The sequence below is a fragment of the Toxorhynchites rutilus genome, chromosome 3 (genome assembly GCF_029784135.1).
Source record: "Toxorhynchites rutilus septentrionalis strain SRP chromosome 3, ASM2978413v1, whole genome shotgun sequence".
In the NCBI taxonomy this organism is placed as follows: Eukaryota; Metazoa; Arthropoda; class Insecta; order Diptera; family Culicidae; genus Toxorhynchites; species Toxorhynchites rutilus.
The window spans coordinates 152,890,531-152,917,848 of NC_073746.1; the positions used below are offsets into that span (position 1 = coordinate 152,890,531).

The window sequence follows — 27,318 nt, forward strand, 5'->3', positions numbered from 1 at the left end:
TAAACGAATCGGAAATTCCGTAAGATTTGTTCAATATGCTATACATTAGAATTCCCTGGTTTGTAAATGGTTAAAAATCATGAAAACTTTTAGCGTTTTCATTTTCCCATACATTTGTTCTGTACACTTGTGTGCTTTCCCGAACAGAGCAGTCAGTAACGAGCAACTTATCGACGACCAACGGAGGGGAAGCCGTAGGATTTCAAGTCTTCGTGAACAAAGAAAAAGTAGAAGAATGAAGGGGAATTTTTGCTTAGAGTTTAAAAAGTGGATCTCGCTGAGGCAAACTTGTTAGAGGCGAATGAACTGCAAAGTTTAAAGCCTCTTAAAAACAAAGAAAGAAAGAAAGGCAAACTTTCATTCGGCATCGGACTGTTGAGCAATCCAGTTCACTTTGCTTTCGCTAAGCTTCGATCTAAGATTGGACCCCACCAGTGGTAATCCAACTTGAATATCGTCGTGTGGTTTTTTCAGTTCGTTTTTGGCGTTATTCGTATCATGTGTTTTTCTTTCCGCGTCATAAATTGGACACAAGAAGAAGAGGAAGGCAGGCTCGAGCCCTGCAAAAAACGAACGCATTGCCAGGGGCAATAAAATTTCGAGGCAAGCGTCATCTAATGATGCACGCGATGTTGGTGCAGTGAAAAGCGCTCGCACTGAACGAGCCTTCGCGAGTGTGACACCGCATCGAACAACAGCGAAGTAGGCGATTTCGGCGCGTCGGTCGAACATGTAAACGCCGTTAGCGTGGAAACACATTAGACGGCTCTCCCGCGCGATTCTCGCAATGACAAGTCGCAGCAGGAGCTCGATGAAAAACACATTCAGCGGCTTTCGACGGCTTCACTAGCGGCCATTATCATATTTTTATAGACGGATGCAAGACGAGTCTATGGTACAAGGTACAACTGTTTGGACAGTAAGCGGATTAGAGGGAAGGTATATAAAGACAGAATGGTGGAAAACGGAAGAGGGATGTTTACCTGAGCGAGAGGGAGAAAGAAGTTGATCGCACACGTCTGAAATATTGCATTTCTCGATAATTTGGGTAGTATTCGAGAATCCGCAGCTACATGACCGCAGAGTGATTTTCACGTATTGGCTCACCGATAGTACATTAACTATTACCTTGCTTCATGTGCACCGCATAAACACTAATACTATCACAAAACCGTTGCGGCGCATCATCTCCATCGAGCCACCGCAGAGAATGAGGAACCTTACAACAGTGACTTTAGAACCGGCCGTACCCGCTCCGCCTTGTGTGTTTTATCTCATTCACATTCCATTATCGAGGCCCCGCGGCGGTCTGTCATTGCAAAATCCGCGCGGGGAAGCCGTCCAGTGTGTTCTTACGCTTACCCAGGCAGCAACCAAATCCAGCTCTCCCCGCTGGTGGTGAAGGCGGTCGCTCTTGACAAACTCATCAGCGAATTCGCATCGAAGAGTGTTACAGCAGGGTACACGCTGTGTGGCATAATTCAGTCTTTTTCCAAGCAGTTAACATTGTTTGTTTTCCGTCATCATAAGGGCTTCGTTGGTGCCTTTGAGGATGCATCAATGCATTAAACTGACGTTATGGCGAAGCAGACGTTAAGAGTGTGCGCCAAAGCGTTATAGAATGATATCCGAAGATATAAACAAGCGACTTATATAAAATAACAGCGTAGTTCTACGTCAACAATGCGGTCGTATCTTGGACACAACCTCCTGTAATTTTTTTTTTTGGACAAAGCGTGAATTCGCGATGAAAAAGGAATAGTGTCGACGTCTGGTGACTACTTTCAATTAGGGACCATAGTTTGGGTCCCTATCTCGTTAGTGTAATACCTATCATATTAGAAGACACGAAGCCAGTTTTTAAATGTTAAAATTTGAATGAAAATGTGCACATCATGTTATTTAATCACTTAAAACACTTTTTTCCGACTTTTATTTAACCCTTTGTCTATACATTTCCAACATCATTACTGAAACTTTTCATTATAATATAAAGTTGTCTTCAAAAACAATATCGTACAAGATTTTTTCACTACCTGCAAACAAAAATGTTTTTCATTAAAACAGAATGCCAAATTGGCACGGGAAGGTGATTTTTCATTCATAATTTAAATTTTAAAAACGTGTTCATTCCGCCTGAAAATCAATCAATTTTTTTACGCTCCCCTAAACTAGTAAACGAAGCTCAATGCCATCAATGCGGATCGTTAACTTGTTTAACATCAAGCGCAAGATAGCAGCATTAAACATAAATCGGATATGACATCAAAACGAATGATAGTGTTTTCAGATCCAAAGTATGCTCATGAGCATACTTGATAATAACGAAGTAAATACTTGATGAATGCTGTTTTATTCATACGAAATCAGCTAAACATCCATTTTCGAAAAGTAAATACTTTGTTGTTTCTTTTATTCATACCAAACGTAGTAAAAACATAATCTCACTGCTCGACTGCTCGAATGAAGTAAAGTAAAGGTGAATTTTGTTTTTATTCATACAGCCTATTGATGAAAAAATGCAGCTCTGGCTAGGGCGAAGTACGTGCCTGTGTGTTCGGTAGTGCAGGTATCACTATAGGGTGGATTGCAGGAACGATAAGTTGACAACGATCCCAGCTAAGTACTTTATTACTCTTTGAATAACATTTCTTCTTTTATATTCATACATTAATCCTACATAACTCATTTAGAGCTTATAATCGAATAGCACCAGTGTCTCTCTGTTTTTCATTTTTCCTTCAGCTCAATCAGGAATCTTATTAGAATTAATGAATGTGATTCTCTTAAGGAAGGGGGAGCACAATGCATGATTGGCAAGAATAGAATGTGAGATAATGAAATTTCGGAATTAGAATTTGAAATTCAAAAATTGAAATTTATAATTAAAACATAGGTCTGAAATATACAACTTAAAGGATTGAAATTTTGAAATTGAGAATTTTAGATTTGGTATTCGGAATTCGATATTTCAATTTTTAATCTGGAGTTTGAGACTAGAAATTTCAGCTTCAGGAAATGATATTTGAAATCTACAGTTTTCCGCCGTTATTGGAGTTCTATAAATAGTACCTGTGACTTCGGTTACCTTCTTAGGTTTCCCAAAGACAACTCTTCATCGTCGGCATGGAAGATCGATAAAGAAGACGCGTGATGAATATAGATATGTGTATATATATATATTTCCGGTCTTATTAGTTTTGAAGCTGCTCTCTCGGTTACCTTCTCAGGTTTCCCAAAGAAAACTATCCGCCGTCACGATTGGATTTCAATAAAAAGTACGTGCAATAAATAATATAATATATAGTCGGTTCAATCAATTTTGCAGGTTTTCCTTCTCAGGATACTTGGAGATAATTTCTGCCGTTGAGACACATAGGATTTTCGAAATTTCATTTTCTCGTTTCGTCGATTGTTTGCGTTTCTAGAATCACATCACTTACCGCAATGAATCCTGATTTTTCTTAACCATTCCCACTAACAACTATCCCTTCTATGATAAACGCTAGGGAACCACGCTATAGAGGCGACCCTTCTGGCCTTCGGGCGGCGAATATCATACTAACATTCCTTCCCTTCCCCTGGTGAGGACGTGGCCGGCGTCGCTATTGACCATTTAAAGCTCGAATCACCGAAAACGAGAATGATTTGCTAGTCCCAAGCGTCATTCTGTGTGTTCTTTGTGCAATTTGGTAGGTTCAGGTCAATCACGGAGAGCAACTACGAATTGTACAGTCTACCCAAGCTCAAGCCCCCGGAATATATTTGACAGAATGTATATATCGTTTTTTTTTAATCGTAGGCGACTCCCAACACCTCATTGGAGACCACCATCATCCAGCATTGCTTTCATTGCTATATGTTCGTACCTTCCCGGCCGTGTTCCTTGCCTGTATCCTGGAAATTTTATATATTCATTCATATATTTTATATATAAATCATTTATATCAATATGTATAATCATTGCAAATCGACTGAATTGATTTTTCCAGAGTGGAAATCCCGAATTATTTTTACTACGCACAAATGTTTTGAGGCTCTTCAAAACGGCGCTAGATGATTTCATGGAACCAGAAAATTTGACGAATTTTAAAAAAAAGTAACGGGACTAAGTTCGAGGAACAACATCATCTTGCATTATCGAACGTCATTTCACGGTGAAAATGAAGTTATTTGTATGCAAGGTTATACGCACTTCCTTTCGTTTTCACCGTGAAGTGACGTTCGTGATCAGACCCGATGTGTATGTACGAGTAGCCGCAAAGTTATTAAGGAAGGAATACGTTTCTGAGTGTAATATTACTCAGGAGAAAGTTTTTAAATTCAAAGTAAATATAATAAGATTTCATATCACATTTGTTCGTCAGACTCAAAGTAGAATAAATTTTATTGGTGAAATCATAATGAACATATCTAACCGGTGTTAAATAAAAAATGAGATTTTTTTCAATACCTTTCAGTAACTCAAATAAAGAGCGTAAAATTTTCTTTCTCCAAGAAAATTGCTCTTTGGGCTCCCTAGAAACAGTAGGCGTGTTTGGTTTTGCTAGTTTGAATTTAGTCAAAGCAAAGATGGCGTCGAAACAGCACGTGATCCGCGAACGCATTGTACGGTTCTACGAAACGCATTTCCAGCAAGGAAAAAAGTTCACGGTGGCACATTTTAAGGAAGAAAATGTACCTGTCAGTACGGTATATCGTATCCTGGGTTCCCTGAACGTAGAGCGGAAGGTCGGAAGCGGTCGTCCGGTGACGATAATTACGAAGCAGAGGAAGACATCGTTAAAGAAGCTGTTTGACAACAAGGGCGCAACCAGTCTGCGTGACGCCGGTCGGGAATATGGCTGCTCCCACGTATTGATCCATCGGACCCTCAAGATAGAAGGAATCGTCTGCAGGAAGAAGACGAGGTCGCCGGAGTACACGGAGGAGCAGATTGAGACGGTTAAATCACAGTATCAGTGGATGACCAAAAAATACCGCGGGACGTCTTTCGTTCTGAACGACGAAAGCTATTTTCCGCTGTCCAAAACGCATATTCCAGGAAATGATAGTTACTACTCCAGCGACAAGTCATCCACACCGCCTGAAGTGAAATATAAATTCAATCACAAGTTTGAAAAAAAAGGCTATGTTGTACATCGCCATTTCTGACCGGGGCAATCCTGCTGCCGTTCCTGAACGAGCATCACGCGGATTGGAAGTACGTCTTCTGGCCGGACAAGGCGTCTTCCCATTATGCCAAGAAAACGCAGGCGTATCTTGAGGAGAAAAAGATACCATTCGTGCCGAAAGATCGTAATCCAACAAACTTGCCCCAATGCCGCCAATAGAGGATTTCTTTGGCTCACTCAGTGCCCTAGTGTATAAAAACAATTGGAGGGCCAAGGACACGAAGCAACTGACTACAAGAATCCGTAATTGTATCCGGAAAATGGACGTAAGTGCCGTACAACGTTCTTGTGAGTGCATCGCGACAAAGTTGCGTCTAACAGCAGACCACGGCCCTTACTCAAAAATTCACTGACATTTTTTTGAATAAAATACATTTTGTTATTAATAAAAAAATACTGAAATCGATGAAAAAAGAAAAAAAATTATATGTGATTGAAAAAATTCTCATTTTTTTATTTAACACCCGTTATGACCGAGTCAGATAATATCAAAATTTAAACAAAAAAAACAACAATTCATCCTCTGCTGATGTGCTTTCCTCATCAATAAAGATTAATTCCAGAGTATGGATGATGTATTAAAGAAATTCGGAATATTGATTCTCTACAATTTACTGTAGTGATGCTGTAGATTTTTGGAAAAAATATATAAACAATCAATAGATCCCTGCAAAAAATATATACCAGCATAAAAAAATGTTAGTAAAAAACATGTTATGAGAGGATATAATTTTGAAGCTGTGTGATATATGACGAATAATTGAAGAACAAAATAATTAGAATGTAGAATAAATTTGAACATAGAATATAGATATAGTTAGACTACCTATGAAAATGATGTTTTTGTTTTCAAAAAATCAGCACCAAATTTCCGGACAACCCTATATGAGCTATCCTGATTTCTTCCTGATTTTTATTTGCATTCTTCCTGATTTTTGACAAAAAAATAGTTGGCAACCCTGGGTGGCACTGCAAAAAGGCACTCACATATCACACACTGCATTGGTGCGCCATCTGTTTTCGCAATACATACTTGTACACCGGATATTTGATTTATGTTCTATACCGTATTGACGACGACTCTAGGATCATGGGCGGAAATTTTCTATTATTTTACCGTATTAGTTATATACCAATGGGCAGTAGGATACCAATTGCTGATCTGACAATTTTCAAAAAACGAAGTATATCTCAATATCATGGTTTAAAGAACGATACTAAATTTTCCCATTTCACTAGAGTTCATAGAATTCACGATTTCGTATTGTTTTTACCGTACACTCTAATAAATTGAGCGCTTCACTTACCTGGAACTTGATATACCACACTAATTGTATCGAATAGTTCTGGATAATTTAAAGACATTACGGAAATGTTATATGAACAAACCGGAAGAATAACACACTGGTATTTAGGTGTTCTGGGGGGTGAATAATCTGGCACCAACACTGATGTTGCTTTCTGCAAAAAAAAAAACGAAAACAAAAACGTTAGTTATCATTAGTTGGGAACATATGTTAAAGGTTGAACACGAAAAAGTCCAGACAAATTAAAACCGCTGCCAATAAGGGTTTTGACGTAGGACTACGTCTTTCATTTCTATACCGAGGTGTAAAATCAAAGTTTCGAAAACGAAAGCGTTACGCCGGGCACCGAGATTTGGGCGTTAATAGCTCTCAAACAACTGAACGAAATGGTATGATAAACACTTCATTCGAAATGTCTACGCGTTATATACTTGTTACTTTTTCATCCAAAAACTTGTTTCAATAGCCTTAAAATTGCTTTCAAAATAGGCTATTGAAATCACCAATCGGTAAATAAGCGAGCACCGCTCGGAAACCCACTCAGTTATAATTGAACAGCGATTGGAGCATGTTGTCGCTGTTGTGGTGAAGCTAACTTCGATTATTTTAAAAGCGCTGATGAACGGTGTCACCAAGAGCCTGTTTGTGCACCTTAGGCCAGAAGGGAATCCATCAGGAGGAGAGTGATGCCACGGTTCCGCTTGAAACATCGGAGCAGCCGCCACACACACACACATACACGCGCGGAATTCTCGTTGCTATCATCGTATATGCTGAAAAATAATCTGTCAGTTCCCCTGAGAATTGAAAAGTACATTCATGCGAAAGAGTTTATTTTAATGTTTTCTATCCATACAACAATGCAACCAAATACATTTGGTTTTGTGATTTCTTAATCAATCGCAATTAACAGGAAAGCTTCTGAATATTATTTTTCCCCATCAGTAGAAGATGTTTACTCAACAATTTCTCAAACGAGAAATAAGTGTTGTGAGAAAGGATTAGCGAGCGCAAAAATGACAAAAGGCAGAAAGAGATGTTTGGATGTTGAATGAAATTGGCAGAAAACATCTTCATTTTATCTTTTGAATAATGTGATTCATACCACTTCGTTTTGCCAGAAAGAGATTATTTCCATCAAATTTGGAGCCCTGAAAAGGGCCGTTGATTATATGCTAAGCTAATATAGCACGCTCTCCTCGGATACGATGTGCCAGCTGGATGTCCTTGAGCATGGTGTGACGCGTTTTGCATGGATAACACTCAAATTGGTATCTTCGAATAGCAGCCCGGATAAGCGCACCAGCCGCAGGAAGTGTGAAGAAGCCACATCGCTATCGACCGGGAACTTTGCGTGAAATTCGTCGCTATCAGAAGTCGACCGAATTGCTGATCCGCAAGCTAGCTTTGCAGCATTTGGTTCGTGGAATTGCTCAGGACTTCAAAACCGATTTGCGCTTCCAAAGTTCCGCGGTTATTTGATGGATTAGAGTTCAGGAAAGTTTTTCTCAGGCCAAACTGAAAGGAGTATTTTCGTTTGGATGCCATTCAGTATGGAGAAAATTCCGGAAAGATCTAATCGTTGCTGAAAAATATACATATATACATTCATGCGAAAGAGTTTATTTTTATGTTTTCTAACCATATAACATAGCGACCAAATATTTTTCAATCAAGTGCTATTAACAGGTGGTTCTCGAGTTAGCATTACCCACTTGTGGGCTTCGAGTATCGAGGAAAATCTGGAAAGAACTAATCGGTGCTGAAAAATAATCTGCCAGTTCCCTGGGAATTGAAAAATACATTCATGCGAAAGAGTTTATTTTAATGTTTCCTAACCATATAACACAGCTACCAAATACATTTGATTTAGTAATTTTTCAATCAAGTGTAATTAGCAGGAAAGCTTCTGAACATTATTCTTCCCCATCAGTAGGATATTTTCGTATCCAATATTGTATGCGCGCGCAACGGAAAATGTTGCGAAAATTATATAATTTTCAATCGATTATTGCTCAGTCGCCGAAAGTTTCAAACTCAAAGAGTTCATTCCCCTCTAGTTTACCTTCCAAATTGCCATCGTAAACCATTCACGTAAACGATTCAATCACGGATAAAAAGCATACTTAAGCGATATTCTGCTGGTGAAAACCATTCATTTTTCGTGAGGACATAGACAAGACAACATCGTTACTGAACGAGCTGGACGGCGAGGGATCGAAGGATTCATTACCTGGCCTAACCTGACCTGAAATGCAATCAGTTTGTCTTAACTGTGAGGGAGCGCAGAAAAACCGATCGATCAGAAGGAGAGAAGTTGACCAACAGAGTATTAGCATCGAAAACGGTTCCCTGGGAAGACATCGAAGTAGCCGCCACACACACATACACGCGCGGAATTCTCTTCGTTTGGATGCCATTCAGCATCTAGAAAATTCCGGAAAGATCTAATCGTTGCTGAAAAATAATCTTCCAGTTCCCTGGGAATTGAAAAATACATTCATGCGAAAGAGTTTATTTTAATGTTTTCTAACCATATAACACAGCGACCAAATAATTTGATTTTGTAATTTTTCAATCAAGTGTAATTAGCTGGAAAGTGTCTGAAGATTATTCTCCCCCATCAGTAGGATATTTTCGTATCCAATATTGTATGCGCGCGCAACGGAAAATGTTTCGTATCGCGAAAATAATATAATTTTCAATCGATTATTGCTCAGTCGCCGAAAGTTTCAAACTCAGAGAGTTCATTCCCCTCTAGTTTGCCTTCCAAATTGCCATCGTAAACCACACCTTCTCTCGTTTCAATCACGCACGAAAAGCATACTTAAGCGATATTCTGGTGGTGAAACCTATTAATTTTTCGTGAGGATATCGGCAAGACCCCCAACGGTAGTGATCACTTGCCAATCAAAATTTCCATCACCATTGGGTCGAATTCTTCTGAATCTATAAACATGGCATATGACCTCACAAGACACATTGACTGGAAAAAATATGCGGACGCGATTGCTCTAGCCATCAATTCCAAAGATGGTTTGCCTCCATTGGAGGAGTATAACTTCATTTCTCGTTTGATCTATGACAGCGCGGTTCGCGCTCAAACGAAACCCATCCCAGGTTCCACTATTCGTCGAAGGCCTCCCAATCCATGGTGGGATAGCCAATGTTCCAAGCTTTATCAGGATAAATCGAACGCATTTAAAGCTTTTCGAAAACGTGGAACCATTGAGAATTTTCAAACGTATTTGGACCTTGAAAATCAATTTAAAAACTTGATCAAAGGGAAAAAACGTGCTTATTGGCGAACTTTCGTGGGAGGTTTGTCACGAGAAACGTCAATGAAAAAATTATGGAAAGTGGCTCGAAACATGAGAAATCGCTCTTCATCGAATGAAAGCGAAGAATATTCACATCGATGGATTTTTAATTTTGCACGCAAGGTTTGTCCCGATTCCGTTCCTGTGCAAAAAATTGTTCGAGATATACCACAAGATAGGTGCGATCTTGATTCCGAGTTTTCGATGGTAGAATTCTCTCTTGCTCTCCTTTCTTGCAACAATTCGGCTCCAGGAACGGATAGAATTAAGTTCAACTTGTTGAAACACCTCCCTGATGTGGCGAAACATCGCTTGTTGAATTTATTCAATCGGTTTCTGGAGCATAATATTGTTCCAGATGATTGGAGACAAGTGCGAATTATAGCTATTCAAAAACCCGGAAAACCCGCGTCCGACTTCAATTCGTACCGCCCAATAGCAATGCTGTCTTGTATACGGAAATTGTTGGAGAAAATGATCTTGTTTCGCCTTGATCATTGGGTTGAAACGAATGGCTTACTCTCAGATACACAATATGGGTTCCGCAGGGGCAAGGGGACGAATGATTGTCTTGCGTTGCTTTCTTCAGAAATTCAAATGGCTTACGCCGAAAAAAAACAAATGGCTTCAGTATTCTTGGACATAAAGGGGGCCTTTGATTCTGTTTCAATAGAGGTTTTGTCAGACAAATTACACTCTCGGGGTCTGCCGCCTCTGTTGAATAATATGTTATATAACTTGCTTTGTGAGAAACAGTTGAATTTTTCTCACGGGGATTCGACAGTAAATCGGGTCTCCTACATGGGCCTCCCCCAGGGCTCATGTTTAAGCCCCCTTTTGTACAACTTCTATGTAAGCGACATCGACAATTGTCTTACACAAAATTGCAGCCTAAGACAACTTGCAGATGACGGAGTGGTGTCTGTCGTAGGATCAAACGAATCCGACCTGCAAGGACCCTTACAAGATACTTTGAACAATTTTTCAACCTGGGCCATTGGGCTAGGGATCGAATTCTCCACGGAGAAAACAGAGATGGTGGTTTTTTCTAGGAAGCATAGACCAGCAAAACCAAAGCTTCAACTTTTGGGTAAACCGATCACTCATGCTATGTCATTCAAGTATCTTGGGGTCTGGTTCGACTCCAAATGTACTTGGGGGGCCCATATTAGGTATCTGAGTAAAAAATGCCAACAAAGAATAAACTTTCTCCGTACAATTACCGGCACATGGTGGGGAGCCCATCCCGAAGATCTTATAATGTTGTATCGAACAACTATTCTCTCAGTGATGGAGTATGGCAGTTTCTGTTTTCAATCAGCTGCCAAAACACATCTCATTAAACTCGAGCGAATTCAGTATCTTTGTCTCCGTATTGCGTTGGGATGTATGCCCTCAACGCATACCATGAGTCTCGAGGTTTTGGCAGGCGTACTCCCACTAATAGATCGCTTCAATTTATTATCTCTTCGGTTCTTCATCCGGTGTAAGGTTATGAACCCATTGGTGATCGGAAATTTTGAGCAGCTTATCGAGCTAAATTTTCATTCAGGATTCATGAGCTCATATCATGAATTCATCTCCATGCAGGTTGATCCTTCTTCGTATACTCCCAACCGTGTTTGTTTTCCTGACTACATCAATTCCTCTGTACATTTTGATCTGTTCATGAAGGAGAAAATCCATGGAATTCCAGATTATCATCGATCGGGGATCATTCCTACGATCTTCAATGCAAAGTATGGGCGTGTCAATTGTGATAATATGTACTTTACTGATGGGTCCTCTATGAATGAGTCCACAGGATTTGGAGTGTTCAACGAAATTTTTAGCACCTCCCACAGTCTTCAGAATCCTTGCTCTGTGTATATTGCTGAATTGGCAGCAATACATTGGGCGCTGGACAGCGTCGCCTCACGACCTGTTGAACACTATTACATTGTAACGGATAGTCTTAGCTCTGTCGAAGCTATCCGTTCAGTGAGGCCGGAAAAGCACTCGCCGTACTTCCTTGAGAGAATACGAGAAATTTTGAGTGCTTTATCCAGACGCTGTTATGTCATTACCTTTGTCTGGGTCCCTTCACATTGCTCAATTCCGGGTAACGAGAGGGCTGACTCATTGGCAAAGGTAGGTGCAATTGAAGGCGATATTTATCAGCGTCAAATCGCTTTCAATGAATTTTATTCTTTAGTCCGTAAAAATACCATCGCTAACTGGCAACGTAAATGGAACGAAGATGAATTGGGCCGGTGGTTTCACTCGATTATCCCTAAGGTTAGCCTCAAACCATGGTTCAAAAGTCTGGACTTAAGTCGGGACTTTATTCGCACCTTCTCTCGACTCATGTCCAATCACTGTTCGTTAGACGCGCTACTCTTTCGTTTTAATCTTGCCGATGGCAATATCTGTGCTTGTGGCCAAGGTTACCACGACATCGAACACGTTGTTTGGTCGTGCGAGGAGTATCTTGTTGCCAGATCGAATTTAGAAAACTCTCTTCGGGCTAGAGGAAGGCAGCCCAATGTGCCGGTGAGAGATGTGTTAGCTGGTTTAGACCTTGATTACATGTCCCAAATATATGTCTTCCTAAAAGCTATCAATCTTCGTGTGTGATTGTCCTTATATCCTTATATTCTCCTTTTCCTTTCCCTTCGCGAGAAATCAAATCCCTTCTTACTAAAAATAGAATAAGGTGAAATGTAAATACATGTTAGATATAAGATAGGCTTAAGAATTGAGTATGATGAATGTGAGTGCGAATGTGAGTGTGAACATTGTCAACATATCCTTATATCCCATCCTTTTCCTGAAACAAAATGTCACCCTTCTAAACTCGAGCAAGCCGCGAGTAATCGGTTCTCTACTTCATTAACATTAGAATTAATAAAAAATGTTTATATATACTTGTAACTATACAAATAGGAGTTTGGCTCCTTTAAACTTATGTAACTGAGCCTGTAAAAATAAACGATTTAATAAAAAAAAAAAAAAAAAAATCGGCAAGACAACATCGTTACTGAACGTGCTGGACGGCGAGGTATCGAGGATTTCATTACCTGGCCTGACCTGAAAAGCAATCAGTTTGTTTTAACTGTGAGGGAGCGCAGAAAAGCCGAACGATCAGAAGGAGGAGAAAAGGTGACCAAAAGAGTATCAGCATCGAAAAACGGTTCCCCGGGAAGACATCGAAGCAGCCTCCACACACACACACACACACATACACGCGCGCAACTCTTTTCGAGAAGAAACCTGGAAAGAAGTGATCGTTGCTGAAAAATAATCTGCCAGTTCCCCTTGGAATTGAAAATTACATTCAAGCGAGTTTATTTTAATGTTTTCTATCCATATAATAATGCGACCACATACATTTGGTTTTGTGATTTGTCAATCAAGTGCAGTTAGCAGGAAAGTTTCTGAAGATTATTCTTCAGAACAAGGTTTTTTGTATCCAATATTGGATGCATAAAACCTTGAGCCTCCAACGTAACGCTCTCGTTTTCAAAGTCCTCCAAATATTCATTTATCCATTCATTCAGAATGGATTTAGATTCAACTTCAAACAAATGATCTCTAAATCAACGATAGTCCTACGTCACCATTGCGGTTATACCATAGATATAACCCACTTCCTGTTTTTTATAGATCCTTTCAGTTGACACACCACATTAGATGTGGGATATAGACTAAGGGGCGTTGCTGATTTGTGGTCAGTTGCATCCCAATAATAATTATAATTCTGTAAATCGTATTTTTAACCTCTAGTAATCCAGGAGTAATCGGTTATGTATAAATAACATAATATTGGGTTGGGGAATAAGTCCATAGCGTTGCTGCTGACCTTCTCCATACACTTGACAATTGTCCCAAGCTGGTTCGGCAGCTTTTTACCTCGATGAAAAACGGAGCATTTGTCGAAAATGAGGATTTTCATAAACCCACGGTGTGTGACGTTCTGAAAAGGTTCGGGGAAAGTTTGATCATCGTCATGAGAACCGAAAGTGCCAGACCGGCAAAGCCAGCAAATTTAAAAACAAACAGGATCTTTTGGACGAATCCCAAAGCTGTCATCGAGGGAAGCGTGGAAAAAGACAAATGTTTCGTAATCCTATATTCACAGACGAAGGAGAGGGCCGGAATAAGAAGTGCTTGAAGACATTGTACAAAAATGTGTTAACAAAATGTGATTTCGTCGTTATGGACGACGAAATGCACTACTTGGCAGTATTCGATCAAATTCGTTGGTTTGAATTCTACTATTTCACGATGAGGAAAAAAACTACCAATTTTCATGAAAATCTTATAATCACTATATCGATTTGGCATTGACTTCAATTTTGTGCTTGACCCATTCTCACCTCCACTCAGTGTAAATAAGAGATTATTTCGAAATTATTGAAATTCGAATGGAAAAAAATATTGAGATGTTCAAAATCAGTAATGACTCATCTGGCACGAAGAATAATTCTATCCAATATTTACAATTTTAGTAGTTCTGTATAATGCTGGGCATGAGATTTTTTTTAGATGTTATTTGATGACTATTTACTCATCAAACTTTGATGAATTATTAAATAATAACTATTTATACTACAGTTAAGTATTATGCATTGGAAGTTGTGGAAATATGTCTCCTATTAAACGGCTCACAGCTTTCAAAAATATTCGCAATATTTGTCAAAATATTACTAATAGTAACTTTCTCCATTTTTCACCCCCATCGACGGTACGTTATAAAAACATAATGTCTCTTGAAATCTCTGGTGATTTTCTCTTGGTCCTGCATTTCAAATCGATCGAATTTTGTATTAACAGAACCAATCGAACGGATGGAAAATAGCTCAAGTTACGCTGTGCTGCAATCTTCTTCATTCCGGTCAAATTAAAAATGCGCGGATGAGCGCGATTTCACTCGAGGGTCAAACTTTTTCTATCATCGAGAATAGGAAGCTCCGCCAATATTTACCACTTAAAACAGGGAGAAACTTACCGTATCTATTCTAATTGTGTGACATTTGATGTCCGTATTGTTGTCAGAGAGAGTGCGTATAGAACAGTTTTCCGTTGGCACGTGATCAACAAAAACCCCATAGTAAGAACTACCTTTCGATGTTGGATACCATGAAACGTTCAACTGAAGCGCCTCTGTGCTACTATTAAATCGTTTTGTATCAACCAGGAGCTCTGCGAAGGAATCAGGACATTATTCTTTCACGCTGGTTAAAAACAATGTTTTTGGTTCTATACCGTTTGAGTCCTGGGCAAGCGAATTCTGTAAATGGACAGAAAAAATATTATTCTAATGATTTATTAAAAATAAAAATTTCAATTGGCACAGTTCTGGAATCAGAACTTTCTATCTTCGATTTGAAAACAAATGTCAAGTTTAATCAGTTTTTGAATATGATGAATATTGAACGAGAAGGATGAAAATGCTAATAGGCACAAAACTGATTGAACGGCGCACGCTGACAACCCAACACTCAACAACCCAACCTATAACTGATTGTGTTATTGATGATACCAAACCTGCACAGTACCTGTTTCATCCCAGCGATAATGATAACCGCAAGCAAGGCCGCTCTAGTTAACGCATCCATGAACAATCAACTGTTCCCATACTCCAGTTTATCATTTGAAGGTTTAGCGAAGCGTTGAATATCGAATCGGATAACTGTAAATAAAGTTAAACAAGATAGAATTATTAGTATGCAACCCAAATCAAAAAAAAAATCACAAAATTTGTATTTAGCTACATATCATTGATCATCGTAATCATCATCGATTCATCTTTCTTCTTTCAAAAACTTGAAAACTTACTATCGGATTAGTGTTTTGATCTACTAACAACATATGACAACAAAAGTGTCGATAGTGTTTCGAAGAAGAGTTTCATGACTCATTTCATAATAAGTTTCTTGGCTATTTTATGAAACTTATAATTTTTTATAATTTTTATAAATTTTATAATAATAATTTTAAAATTAGAAATTCATTTTTCTTAAAAACCTTCCTCATAATAATTATATGAATAGCTTATACAATTTTCAACAAGTCACCCATACACTGGAAGATTGCCACTTTCAAAGGGAATATAATAAAAATTTTAAAATTTGAAATTCATTTTTCTTAAAAACCTATTTTTTTAAATCCCCATAAAAATTATATGAATAGCTCATACAATTTTCAACAAGTCACCCATACATTGGAAGATTGCCACTTTTAAAGGGAACAAGTTACGGAAGTGGAAATGGATATCCAGGTGAATAAATAAACGCACTTTCTTCTATCTATACACTCTGTCCAACATCTAAAGGACCACCTTGAATATATTTCGTTGTAACACAAACAGTTAGAATTCCAACAAGATTTTTTTTTTAACATTGCTTAGAATTAAGTATACGTCAATTTCGTTCAGTAGAATCGTTTGTTTATTTATTGGGCTTAAAAATGATAATTTCAGCTGTCCTGTTTTAATAAGACCATTTCCAAAATTCATAAATATTATCAATTACATCAATAATTGGTAACCTTGCCATTTCGGGTAATAACCTAGAAGATTCGTTTTGGCATACTATTTGTCAAATTCTGCAGAACGGATTTCTGAATATTTTCCTATGATTTCGAAATTGCGGCCTTCAGTTTATCAACCGTGGTGTACTGCTTTCCCTCAGCGTAGATTCTGCGTACTAGGAACCCCCGAAGATTTTCAACAGGATTCATGTCTGGAGAGCGAGCCGGCCAGTCCAATAAGTCAAGCTTGTGATCCTTCATACTGTCGGTTCATGTGAGCTTTGGTTAAACTCAGACGTATTTCGATGTGAGATGGTGTAAAATTAGGAGCAGTGTTACCACACGAACAGATTTATCTGGAAAGGTACAGATTTTTTTTGTGCTCCCGTGGCCGAGTGGTTAGCGTCATAACTAACATGCCGGGTGTTCGGGTTCGATTCCCGTTCTGTTCGGGGGAATTTTTCGTCAAAGAAATTTCCTCCGACTTGCACTGTGATCACGCGTATTCTAGAGCTTGCCACTCAGAATGCATTCAAGGCGTGTTGTTTGGCATAGAAATCTCAACTAAGTACTAATAAAAATGACGCAAGTAATACTACGTTGAGACGGCGAAGTTCCTCTAGGAACGTTAGTGCCATTGAAGAAGAAGAAGACAGATTTTTTTCTTTATTTTTGGTATAGATTCTGTACGGTACAGGGTACAGGTTTTCGTCAAAAAGTACAGATTGGTATAGATTTTTTCCGCGTGTGAAAATGTTTATATTTGAACAAAGCAATATTAAGGTACGTGATGACTTTTACGCCGCAGTATCGCTTGGTGCTGGCATTGACAAAAGCATTTAAAAGGCAATAATTTATCAGTTTCATAAGGACGGAATGCATCACAAGGATCGTCTGAAAGGGTTCGCATGATAAAAATCGATTACCCAGATCTAGTGTTCGTCAAATGTACATGTCGTTCGAGAAAATCGCTGACTATCTTGAGAATTGATTGAGGGACATATATACCCATATATCCAATACCCCAAAAAGAACTAACGAATTCGAGGAAATACAGGAAATTTTTGAACTCAAGCCGCTTAAAATCCTACACCCTTCGGCCGTTGGCTTTCATTAGCGGTGGTGGTGAGAAAATGCATTTCACGATTTTCAGAGTTAATTTTATTTTTAATCATTTAGTATGAATCAGACTACTTGCAAAATATTGACTGCCCCCAAAGATTTAATGACAAAAACTCTGTGCCTTTTTTTTTTTGAATCGCTTGTTCCAGGCCGATAATCCTGAATTCACGATGCTAAATAAAGAGCAGAGAGATTTTGATCTAGCCATTCTCACTATGATCTGCAAGGAATATAGCGTTGTTTCAATGTCCAACGCTAATAAATTTGAAGATCATTTAAAAGCGGCAAGAATTTTTAGGTTGGAATGGCAGCAGTATAAACTATCAGAACAGTGGACAGCGAAATGCAGATCATTTTTAAGGATACTTGTCACAGTTTTTGCGTGGAGCTGATCAAGCAAATGAAAAAATCAATTTTGTTGATTCGACACTCAAGGCTGTGGCAATTTAAAATTCCAAAAGCTTTTCCAATTTGACAAGCATCAACGTTGTGTTAGAGGCGTTTCCAGGGTTCCACGATGGGAATATATAAAATCTGGAAAATGAATTCCGTACCCTAAAGGTAAAATTAATCCGTAAGGAAATCACAGTTTCAGAAAAGAAAGAAATTACAGTTTCAGAAGTTCCAGAAATCACAGTTTCAGAAATGACAAAAATTAAATGCATAAATTGAATTGACGGTTCGTTCGCATTTTCGGCGCTTCGATGACTTGTTTGTAACGCTCTCACTATGCGTAAATCACCTAATATTTCCAAACCAATACGGTCTAAATAAAAAATGTCACATTGTATACTAAGCTACACTTGTTTTCTCTCAATCAATAATGTTTAATCATTATATCAAGCTTTAAACTACCAAATATATCATAAAATAAAAGAGATGATTTTTGGACATTAAAATTAGATGCGGGGTGATTTGGACCATCTGTGGGGTGATTTGGTCCAGTGTGTGTTTCATCGAAAAGAACATACTTATGTTTATGTAAAGTATTTTGGAATAATGTTACAACCAGGTACAGTGTTCTGGGATCGATACCAGGTGTCTTGGCCAGATTCCAGACCAGAAAAATTGGATTGAGACCATCTCGAATTCTGCATGGATTTTTTCACTGTTGTTCGAGCATTTTCAAACACTTTCGATGCTTGGTCAAAGAAAATCCGTTCTTGATGGTCTGCGTTGCTCTTTCAAGCTCCTCCTTCTTCCAACGTTGTCCGCCAATCCTCTTTTTGTAATTCAGGGGCATCTGGAATCAATTAAACCAAAGAAAAACCTCAAATCTGTAGGACCAATTCACCCCACAAAAACATGTCCATATCACCCCACACAACATGCAAAAATTTAAATGCAATTAATCTCATTTATTGATATCAAACTTACAGTTTCGCTGCATCAAATTTATCCTCTTCTGTAGACGAACAGAACTTTACTGCTCAATACACGAAAAGTTTGTTTAATCAGCGGGAAAAACCTTAAAACCACGATCGGAAAATTCACATTTTTGGACAATCAAAGTTCTTGGTGTGTTCATGCTACCATTTCCTTCCACCTGTCGAATTTTACCAATGTTTTTTTTACGTTAGTTACACACGGTTCATTAATAAAAGAAGATGACATTATGAAAAATCCAAGTTGAGCCGTACTAATCAGAACAAAAACAAGCTTCTAAATCGGCTTAGAAACGATACGATGAACGCTATTTTGAGATCAAAAGATTCGATTAAACATCATGGCGGCTGCTCGAAAATTTTAATAAATGGTTGTATGCAATCCGCATTGTCTTCCATCAGGACAACGCCAGGCCACACACTTCTTTGGTGACGCGCCAGAAGCTCCGGGAGCTCGGATGGGAGGTTCTTTTGCATCCGCCGTATAGTCCGGAACTTGCACCAAGTGACTACCATCTGTTTTTGTCCATGGCGAACGAGCTAGGTAGTCAGAAGTTAGCCACAAAAGAGGCCTGTGAAAATTGGCTATCCGAGTTTTTTGCCAATAAGGAAGCTTCTATAACAGGGGTATTATGAAGTTGGCATCTCGTTGGGAACAAGTCATCGAACAAAACGGCGCATATTTGACTTAAAACAGATGATTTTAATTAATTTTATGAACAAATGAAAATTTAAAAAAATACCGCAGGACTTTTTTGACAGCCTAATATTAAAATCATCTATTGAATAGAATCATCGTTCGTAGAGAGATTTCGTCATATCAACAACATATAACTTGCGTCATTTTCGTTTATGCTTGGTAGAGATTCCGATAGCGGACGACACACGTTGATTATATTTTTAAGTGGCAAGTTCGAAGTAATTGCGTTCAGTAACAAATAGATTGAATCATTTTTCGACAAAATGATAACGCGGCTCGGAAAACAAACTCAAAGCTCGCTTTACTATATTAATACGCACTAACGCCGCTTACTGCCCGGACACCGGAGCCAACCTATTCCGCCCCAAAACATACAAACGCCAGACTCCTGGATGCAGGAAAATGTTTTACATTCATTTATTCGATATTACATACTCCTGAGTCTGCACTAGATGAATTTCAAAACACGCTGTTCTTGAATATGTCTCCACCCGTCCCGAGACAAGACTGCAAAATACCCATCATATTAGGTTGGGGAAAAGGTAATCCATTATTTTTGGGTGAAATTTAAAACTATTTTTAATGTGCTTCGGATTGTCCGATTTGGTTAAATATACACAGTTTTGTTGGAAAATGTATTGCCATTCTAAAGGTAGCTTCAAAATGTCTCTATCACCTCTTCTGTTGGCCGATTCTGAACGTCTCTGGTCAATCGCTAGCTTCAATCGGTTCATTTGTTGACAGTAGAGATCATAATTTAATGTATTAAACTGAAAAAAAATTAAAAAGAAATTTACAAAAAAAAAATTTTTTAAATAAATTAATTTGCGCGTATTTTACTATTGCAGTATTGGCATTATAAACATCAATCGCAATTTCAGCGGCATGGCTTGCATTTTCGCATTTATGAAAGCAAAAGTGTAAAATTTACCGAATTTTCTATTTGTAGACCCCCATTGTTAACACCCTGTAACTCAAAACTAAATGGAACAAACGAAAAACCACAAAATATTTTTTTAGTCTGAAATGTCATCTTTACAATGAGCCAAAACTTGAAATTGTATGATCGATATTACGCGAGATATTGTTCAAGCCAGCCAACGAGAAAATAATGGATAACTTTTTCCCCAACCTAATATTAGATAACTAATATTCATTATTTTCTCGTTGGCTGGCTTTAGTGAACAATATCTCGCGTAATATCGATCATACAATTTCGGATATAGGCCCGTTGTAAAGGTAAAATTTCACATTAGAAAAATCCTTTGCAGTTTTGACGTAGGATTACGTCTTTCGGGAACATATTAGGGTACAAATTGAAAATCGAAAATCGAGCACATCGTGAAAATTGTCCAATTTCAAACGCTTATTGCTCAGTCATTTCATAATGGATTGATGAAATTTTTGCGTCAATCGATTTCGGAACTCCATAACAATTTTTTATATTGAAGAAAATAATATATGTCATGAAATTAACTATCGAACAATTGAAAAATCTGAACCCCTATCCTAACGGAAATATTCACTTCTGATTGGTCGAAATCGACGACACATGCGGCGGGTCCCTAACAGAGACATCAAAACCAAGATGCCTGGGGGAAATCGGCATTGCAAATACATAAAAGTAGGAGGAGCTTTTGTTCCTACCGAAATGTGTTCCCTAACAGAGAAATCAAAACCAAGCTGCTTGGAGGAAATCATCATTGCAAATACATAAAAGTAGGGTAACTTTTGTTCCTACTGAAATGTATTCCCTAACAGAAACTTCAAAACCAAGCTGCCTGGGGGAAATCGGCATTGCAAATATATGCAAGTCGGGGGCATTTTTGTATTGCATGTAAGGTACGTGATACGATCAATTCTTGCAAATAAAATTTAAATTTGGAACTTTAATTTTGGTTGCTTCATGAAATTTCATATCAATGACCGATCGTGTATTGTGAAAAATTTAGCACAAGTGTAAGTGTTAAATTGTATATGGTAGCAGTTGTGTTAAAAATGACTTGATATATGAAACGATGTATTTCAATTTTAATAAATAAGAACCAAGATGTGTTCCCGCTCGAGAATGGGACGTTTGGTTTAAGCTGTCTGTTCTGTTGTGTTCATTTTCATCCAAGGAAAGTTCATACGGCGAGAATAAATGGAAAAGTGAAGAAATAGTGATTTTCCATATGCTCTACATATAGTATTAGGTGTTGTTAGTCCAATTAAAATTCGCATTGGGTTGAATAAACACTCAGAAAGTAAAAAATATAAAATAAAATAACCTTTTTCATTTCAAATATGTTTCCTCTATATTAAAGTAATATGTTTTTACTGATGAGAAAAATTGGTAATTGTGTTTGGTATTGGTATTTATCTTATATTACATTGGTGAGTATTTTTTTCTTCATTTCATCCATACATATCACAGAGGGCGATTTTCATCATATTTCGTACCACTCAGGTGTCTTTTCTCTGATATGCACCATTCAACGACTGTTTACCATCCTTCTGTCATTATCACTCGGTAAACACTGGTGGAGTGAACAAACAACACCCAACAACCAAATAAAACGGCCCTTTTCAGGGCCACCAAATCATTATCAATGAGTTTAACGATGTAATTCTTCAAACATATCCAAAATCAACAGATAGCCTATCAAAATCCTACGCCAAATATGCGGTCGTGCCTCGGACACAACCCTCCTGTGACTTTTTTGTTTGTTCCATACAATTTTAAGTGACAAGGTGTTAACTATGGAGGTCAACAAAGAGAAAATTCGGTACATTTTACCCTTTTTATCTCATAAATGCGAAAATGTAAGCTAGGCCGCTGAAATTGTGAATGGTGTTTATAGTGCGGATACTGCAACAGTAAAATACGTGTAAATTAATTTATTTTTAATTTATTTTTTCAAAGTTTAAAAAAAAAATTCAATTTTTGTTTTAGTGCAGTACACTAAATTAAGATCTCTACTGTCAACAAATGGACCGTTTGAAGCTAACGATTGACCAGAAACGTCCAGGATTGGTCAATGGAAGAGGTGTTGTGTTCTATCAGGACAAGGCGAGGCCACACAATTCCGAGAGCATGATTGGGATGTTTTAATGCATCCACCATATATTCCAGACCAAGCGATTACCACTTTTTCCTCGCATTTTAAAATTTCCAGAGGAATAAGAAATTAGGATCAAGAGAATATTGTTAAAATCTATTGCTAGTGTTTTCCGCTAATAAATATCAAGACCTCTATGATTATGAAGCTACCTTTAGAATGAATGAGGAAATTTTCCAACAAACGGTGCCTATTTGACCCAAATCGGACAATCCGAAGCATATTAAAAACAGTTTTGAATTTCACCTAAAAATAATAGATTACATTTTCCCCAACCTCCCAATATGTTATCTTATTCCAACAATACTCTCGATTCCCTCTCTGCTACTCTGCTAACAACATAGAAAAATACAGCGTTAACAATTTTGGAATAAATAAAACGTTTCTCCAAAACAGTACGAAGAGCTTTCCTTTCATTTGTCGCCTTCTTCTTCTCAGGAAGCTTTGAATGGAAAACATATTTCGGCTTCAGTTGTGGGCGGTGCCGAAAATATTCATGTTCACGACATTCAAATACAGTGAATTTCAGCCCATCTTGTATTGATAACCTGCTGCTCAAGTGAGAGTCAATAAATATGAAACAACACTGTCAATGAACACCAGTGGAATGAACAAGAACATCAGCTTGCCATGAAGTTCATTTTTCATTTGCTTTTTCATTTTCGTAATGATACTCGAAACGTCGAAATTGAAGATCATTGCGTATTAGTGAAAATCAAAGCATAAAGTTCAACGTCAACCAGTTGAGAGTAAAATCGATTAATGGGGAAGGATGACCATACATCATACAAAATTCTTGTTTTTGGCGACTTCGGCAATGGAATGTACAGTATAATTCTGACTATGTTTTGTTAATCTACCCCCGATTGACCAGAAACGGCATAACGTCCAATTATATGGGCAATAGGTGAAAATACCAGCAGAGCAGAAAACGACCATAATTTTGTTTTGATTTCCGGCTTAATGATACTGGCTCTAAATGACCAGCATCAATATAAAACCCCTACGATATGGGTATTGGATGAAGGGCCTCAACAGCAGATGTCGAATATCGTATTCCGATGCCATTTTAGAAAAGAAAATGCTGGCTTCCTGTTCATTGTGAAAGGCCCTGAAATACCGAAAATGAAGTTAGTGAAGTGAAGTTAGACAAAGAAACTGTTAGAAACAAAGATCGATTTTTCCTAAATATGGAAATTAAACACGTTTTCAATAAAAATTCACTGCAAGCGATGAACATCAACTTAACGTTCGCGATAATCACCTGAAATTATTGACAGTAATGAAATTCATTCATGCTGTTTTCGTTCACTATACAAAACAAAGTTCACGCGTCTCGACTCCTGTGTTATACTCAATAGGACAGATATGGTGCTGAGTTTCAACAGAAGAGAAGTCAACTGACACTGGGAAAAAGCTAATTTCTTCATTCATGAATGAATTTTGATAATTTGTGGCACTGGTTGTGGGAGAGTACATCGAGGCAGTACCAATTGCATTTGCGCTACATTGAGGAAATTGATAACTTGAGACTACTTATGGTGGGAAATCTGAACATATTTTCCGACAAAAAAACAATAGACTGGTATCTGGTATCTGGTATCTTGCTCAATCAGAATGAATTTCGAAGTAACGTCGTTCTCCTAAACTATTATTTGCTGGGAATGCTTCGTTATGAATAGTATGAAAATTGAATAGGATCTTTATGAGATGAGCCGCTTTTCCCGAGTTAATCTGCTCTAATAGAAATCATTTGAAACACCCACACACCTATCTCTGTTTCTCGTATTCATTTGTGTTGGCACAGAAATAATCTGACCTAGTTCGAGAGGTCTGTTTCATAAGCTGATGGGGTTCGAACTTGCAAAGGAAAAATACTAATACAGTAGCTTACTGCCGTCTTTCCTGCAAAGGCAAACTTTAACTTGTCGGGGACATCCCTTCGAGCTGTGAACTTTCGCCCGAAAAACATGGGTAGCGATAGTGAGTATGAAATTATTTCAATATTTGTTGATTGTATTATTCAGAGCTGTTTTCTCCAGTTTCAAATCAATATTTATTATGATTCAAGAGCAACAGAAATGCGTGCATTCGCTCATTTTTAGAAATGATTTTCAACGCCGATATTTTCTTTTAATATTGCCTTAATTTTTGAATAGAGATTCACATAGTACAAAACATCAGAATGCAACACTTTCATTCAGGTATTTGTTACATTCTGGCGAACGTCAGAATGGGATGCGGTAAAATTTTACACAACCGCTTCAGTGGTATCGTGCCAGCACTCAATTATTTTTTCCAGTAAAATTTGCGATGACCCAGTCTCTGTATATTATTGATTTCGTCAGTTATTTATGCCATCCGTTCTTTCGAGGAAACGATAACACCAATTATTACTTGACGAAAAAAAACTGCTTGAAGAGTTGCTTTCATCGCTTCTTTTTATCTGAAAATAGCAGCTAATAGCTTCATAACGAGAGAGTAGAAGACAAGCCAGCTGACATAGACATATATTTCCACAAAACTCAGAAGTGAAGAAATATATATTCGCCAGAAACCAAATACCGGAAGGAAATTCACGTTGCGCCACATACCGGCTTCAGAATTACTTTGTGTAAGGTTAGAGGCGAATGAACTGAAAAGTTTAAAGCCTCTTTAATCCAACATCATCATCATTGTGTAAGGAATAATGTAGAGAATAAGTTTATTTTGATAGTTTACGATGAAACTAGCTGTATGGCACCCGCCATGTTTTTGGTGCCAACATCTCAAACGTCAAAAGTATTTGTTTTCTTCAGAACAGCGATCCGCGTAGATGGCATTGAGCTTCGTTTACTAGTTTAGGTGAGCGTCAAAGAATAGCTGATTTTCAGTCGGAGTGAACGTTTTCAAAATTAAAATTATGAATGAAAATTAGCTTTTCCATATCAAATTAGTATTCTGTTTAAATTAAAAACATTCTTGTTTGCAGGTGGGGAAAAAGTCTCATACGAAAATTGTTTATGAAGACAACTTTATATTGTAATGAAAAAAATCAGCAACAATGTTGGAATTGTATGGCCATATGGTTGAATGAAAGTCAGAAATACGTGTTTCTAATAATTAAATAACATAATGTGAAAATTTTCATTCAAATTCTAAAATTTAAAAACCGGCTCCGTGTCTTCTTATCTGGTAGAGATTACACTAACGAATTTGGGACCCAAATTATGGCTCTAATTTGAAGTCGCCACCAGACGTCGACGTCATCGCGAATTACCAATTTACCATCATCTGACATATCGTGATGTCGATGATGAATTTTTACAGCAGAGGGATAGTGAGATAGGCGGTGACGGTAGGTAGAGTGTGATAGCGATAATCGTGTCATACACCTGGATGAAACGATTACTTTTCCAGAAATCGTTAAACCAGAACCTGCATACACATGACACAAGCACAGCTACATTCTGTATAAAGAAATATCAAAGCACTGTTGAAGCAGAACAAAATATTTCTGCATTTTTATAAGTCCGTCCTTTGATTTGCATATTTCAATACAACAATGCTTTTCTCACAAGCTTTCTTTCTTCTCCGAAGAAGTATACTAAATTTGTTTTCTAGTCACGAACGTCAAACCTATCCATCAACTCCAACTTAAACTTCGGAAATGTTCATCCAAATCGGAGGGAGGGACACAATCTTCTGTTATAATAAGACACAATCTTCTTATTGCTAAGGATGCACAATATGTAATTTCTTTAGATATGACTTAGTTCACATTAGGTAGCTGAAAATACCCTAGATTGGTACCGCATGAATAATTAAAAAAAAATAACTCGTTCAGCGTATTAGCTTCTCCTCTCCTGACTGGATTAACGCCACCGGATTTTCGTATGTAGTTAAGGTGAATGTGGAAGAAATTCACAAATGGTTTCCACCAGAGATGCCAACCTTCCTGATTTCTAAGGATTTCCCAGACTTTTTAGCATGCTCCTGACGAACACTCAATTTATCCTTATTTTTCTGAAATGATCCTGATTTTTCCTGATGTTTTGTATTTTGTACTCTGAAGATGTATCGGAAAGGAAGATCGTCGATTTTCTTACTACGTTCGGTGAAGTAGTCTCGATCCGAGAAGTAACGTGGGGCGAAAACAATGAAGCCCAAGGCATACCGCTTGGCATATGGTCTGCTCGTATGTTGGTGAAGCGGAATATCGATTCGTGGGTAACCATCGACGGAGAGCAAGCGTTTGTCGTATACAAGGGACAGCTACACTCCTGTCGCCACTGCAAAGAGCAAGCGCACACTGGCATATCATGTGTACAGAACAAAAAGCTTCTGTAAACTTCTGTTGCGAAACAACCTGGAAAAACTAACAGGTCAACTACCGGTCAACTACCTAAGAAAGCAGCTGCTGTGAGACCGGCACAAACGAAGAAGTCTACCGTGCCACCACTGACATCGTCGCAAATGTTTCCAGAACTGCCGAGTGTCACGAACCAGGAGGAACCTTCTAGTTCGAAAACGCACACAACCAGTCACCCCGAAAGCACATCAGCTCCAAAAACGAATACAAGCAGCCAGCCTGCCGCTCAATCTCAACGAACCAAATCGTCTTTACTAGCGCCTCCGCAAGCTATCGTGGCTGTGGACGATTTTTTCAAGAAGCCAGCGTTGCGATCGCAGAGCAAGAGTAGCAATGGTAACGAAA

The 27,318-nt window shown here is 38.1% G+C and overlaps 1 protein-coding gene across 3 annotated transcripts in view; it reads right to left on the reverse strand.

Moving 5' to 3' along the window:
* Positions 1–27,318, reverse strand: part of LOC129778132 (platelet-derived growth factor receptor alpha) — a 268,265-nt gene that overhangs the window by 195,353 nt on the left and 45,594 nt on the right. For all 3 annotated transcript variants that reach the window (XM_055784844.1, XM_055784842.1, XM_055784843.1), the window contains exons 2-5: positions 15,342–15,475; positions 15,049–15,073; positions 14,792–14,985; positions 6,482–6,635 (exon numbers count right to left, since the gene is read on the reverse strand). In XM_055784844.1, coding sequence (XP_055640819.1) covers positions 6,482–6,635; positions 14,792–14,985; positions 15,049–15,073; positions 15,342–15,401 — 433 coding nt within the window. In that variant the 5' untranslated portion in view covers positions 15,402–15,475. The remainder of the gene's footprint in view (positions 1–6,481; positions 6,636–14,791; positions 14,986–15,048; positions 15,074–15,341; positions 15,476–27,318) is intronic.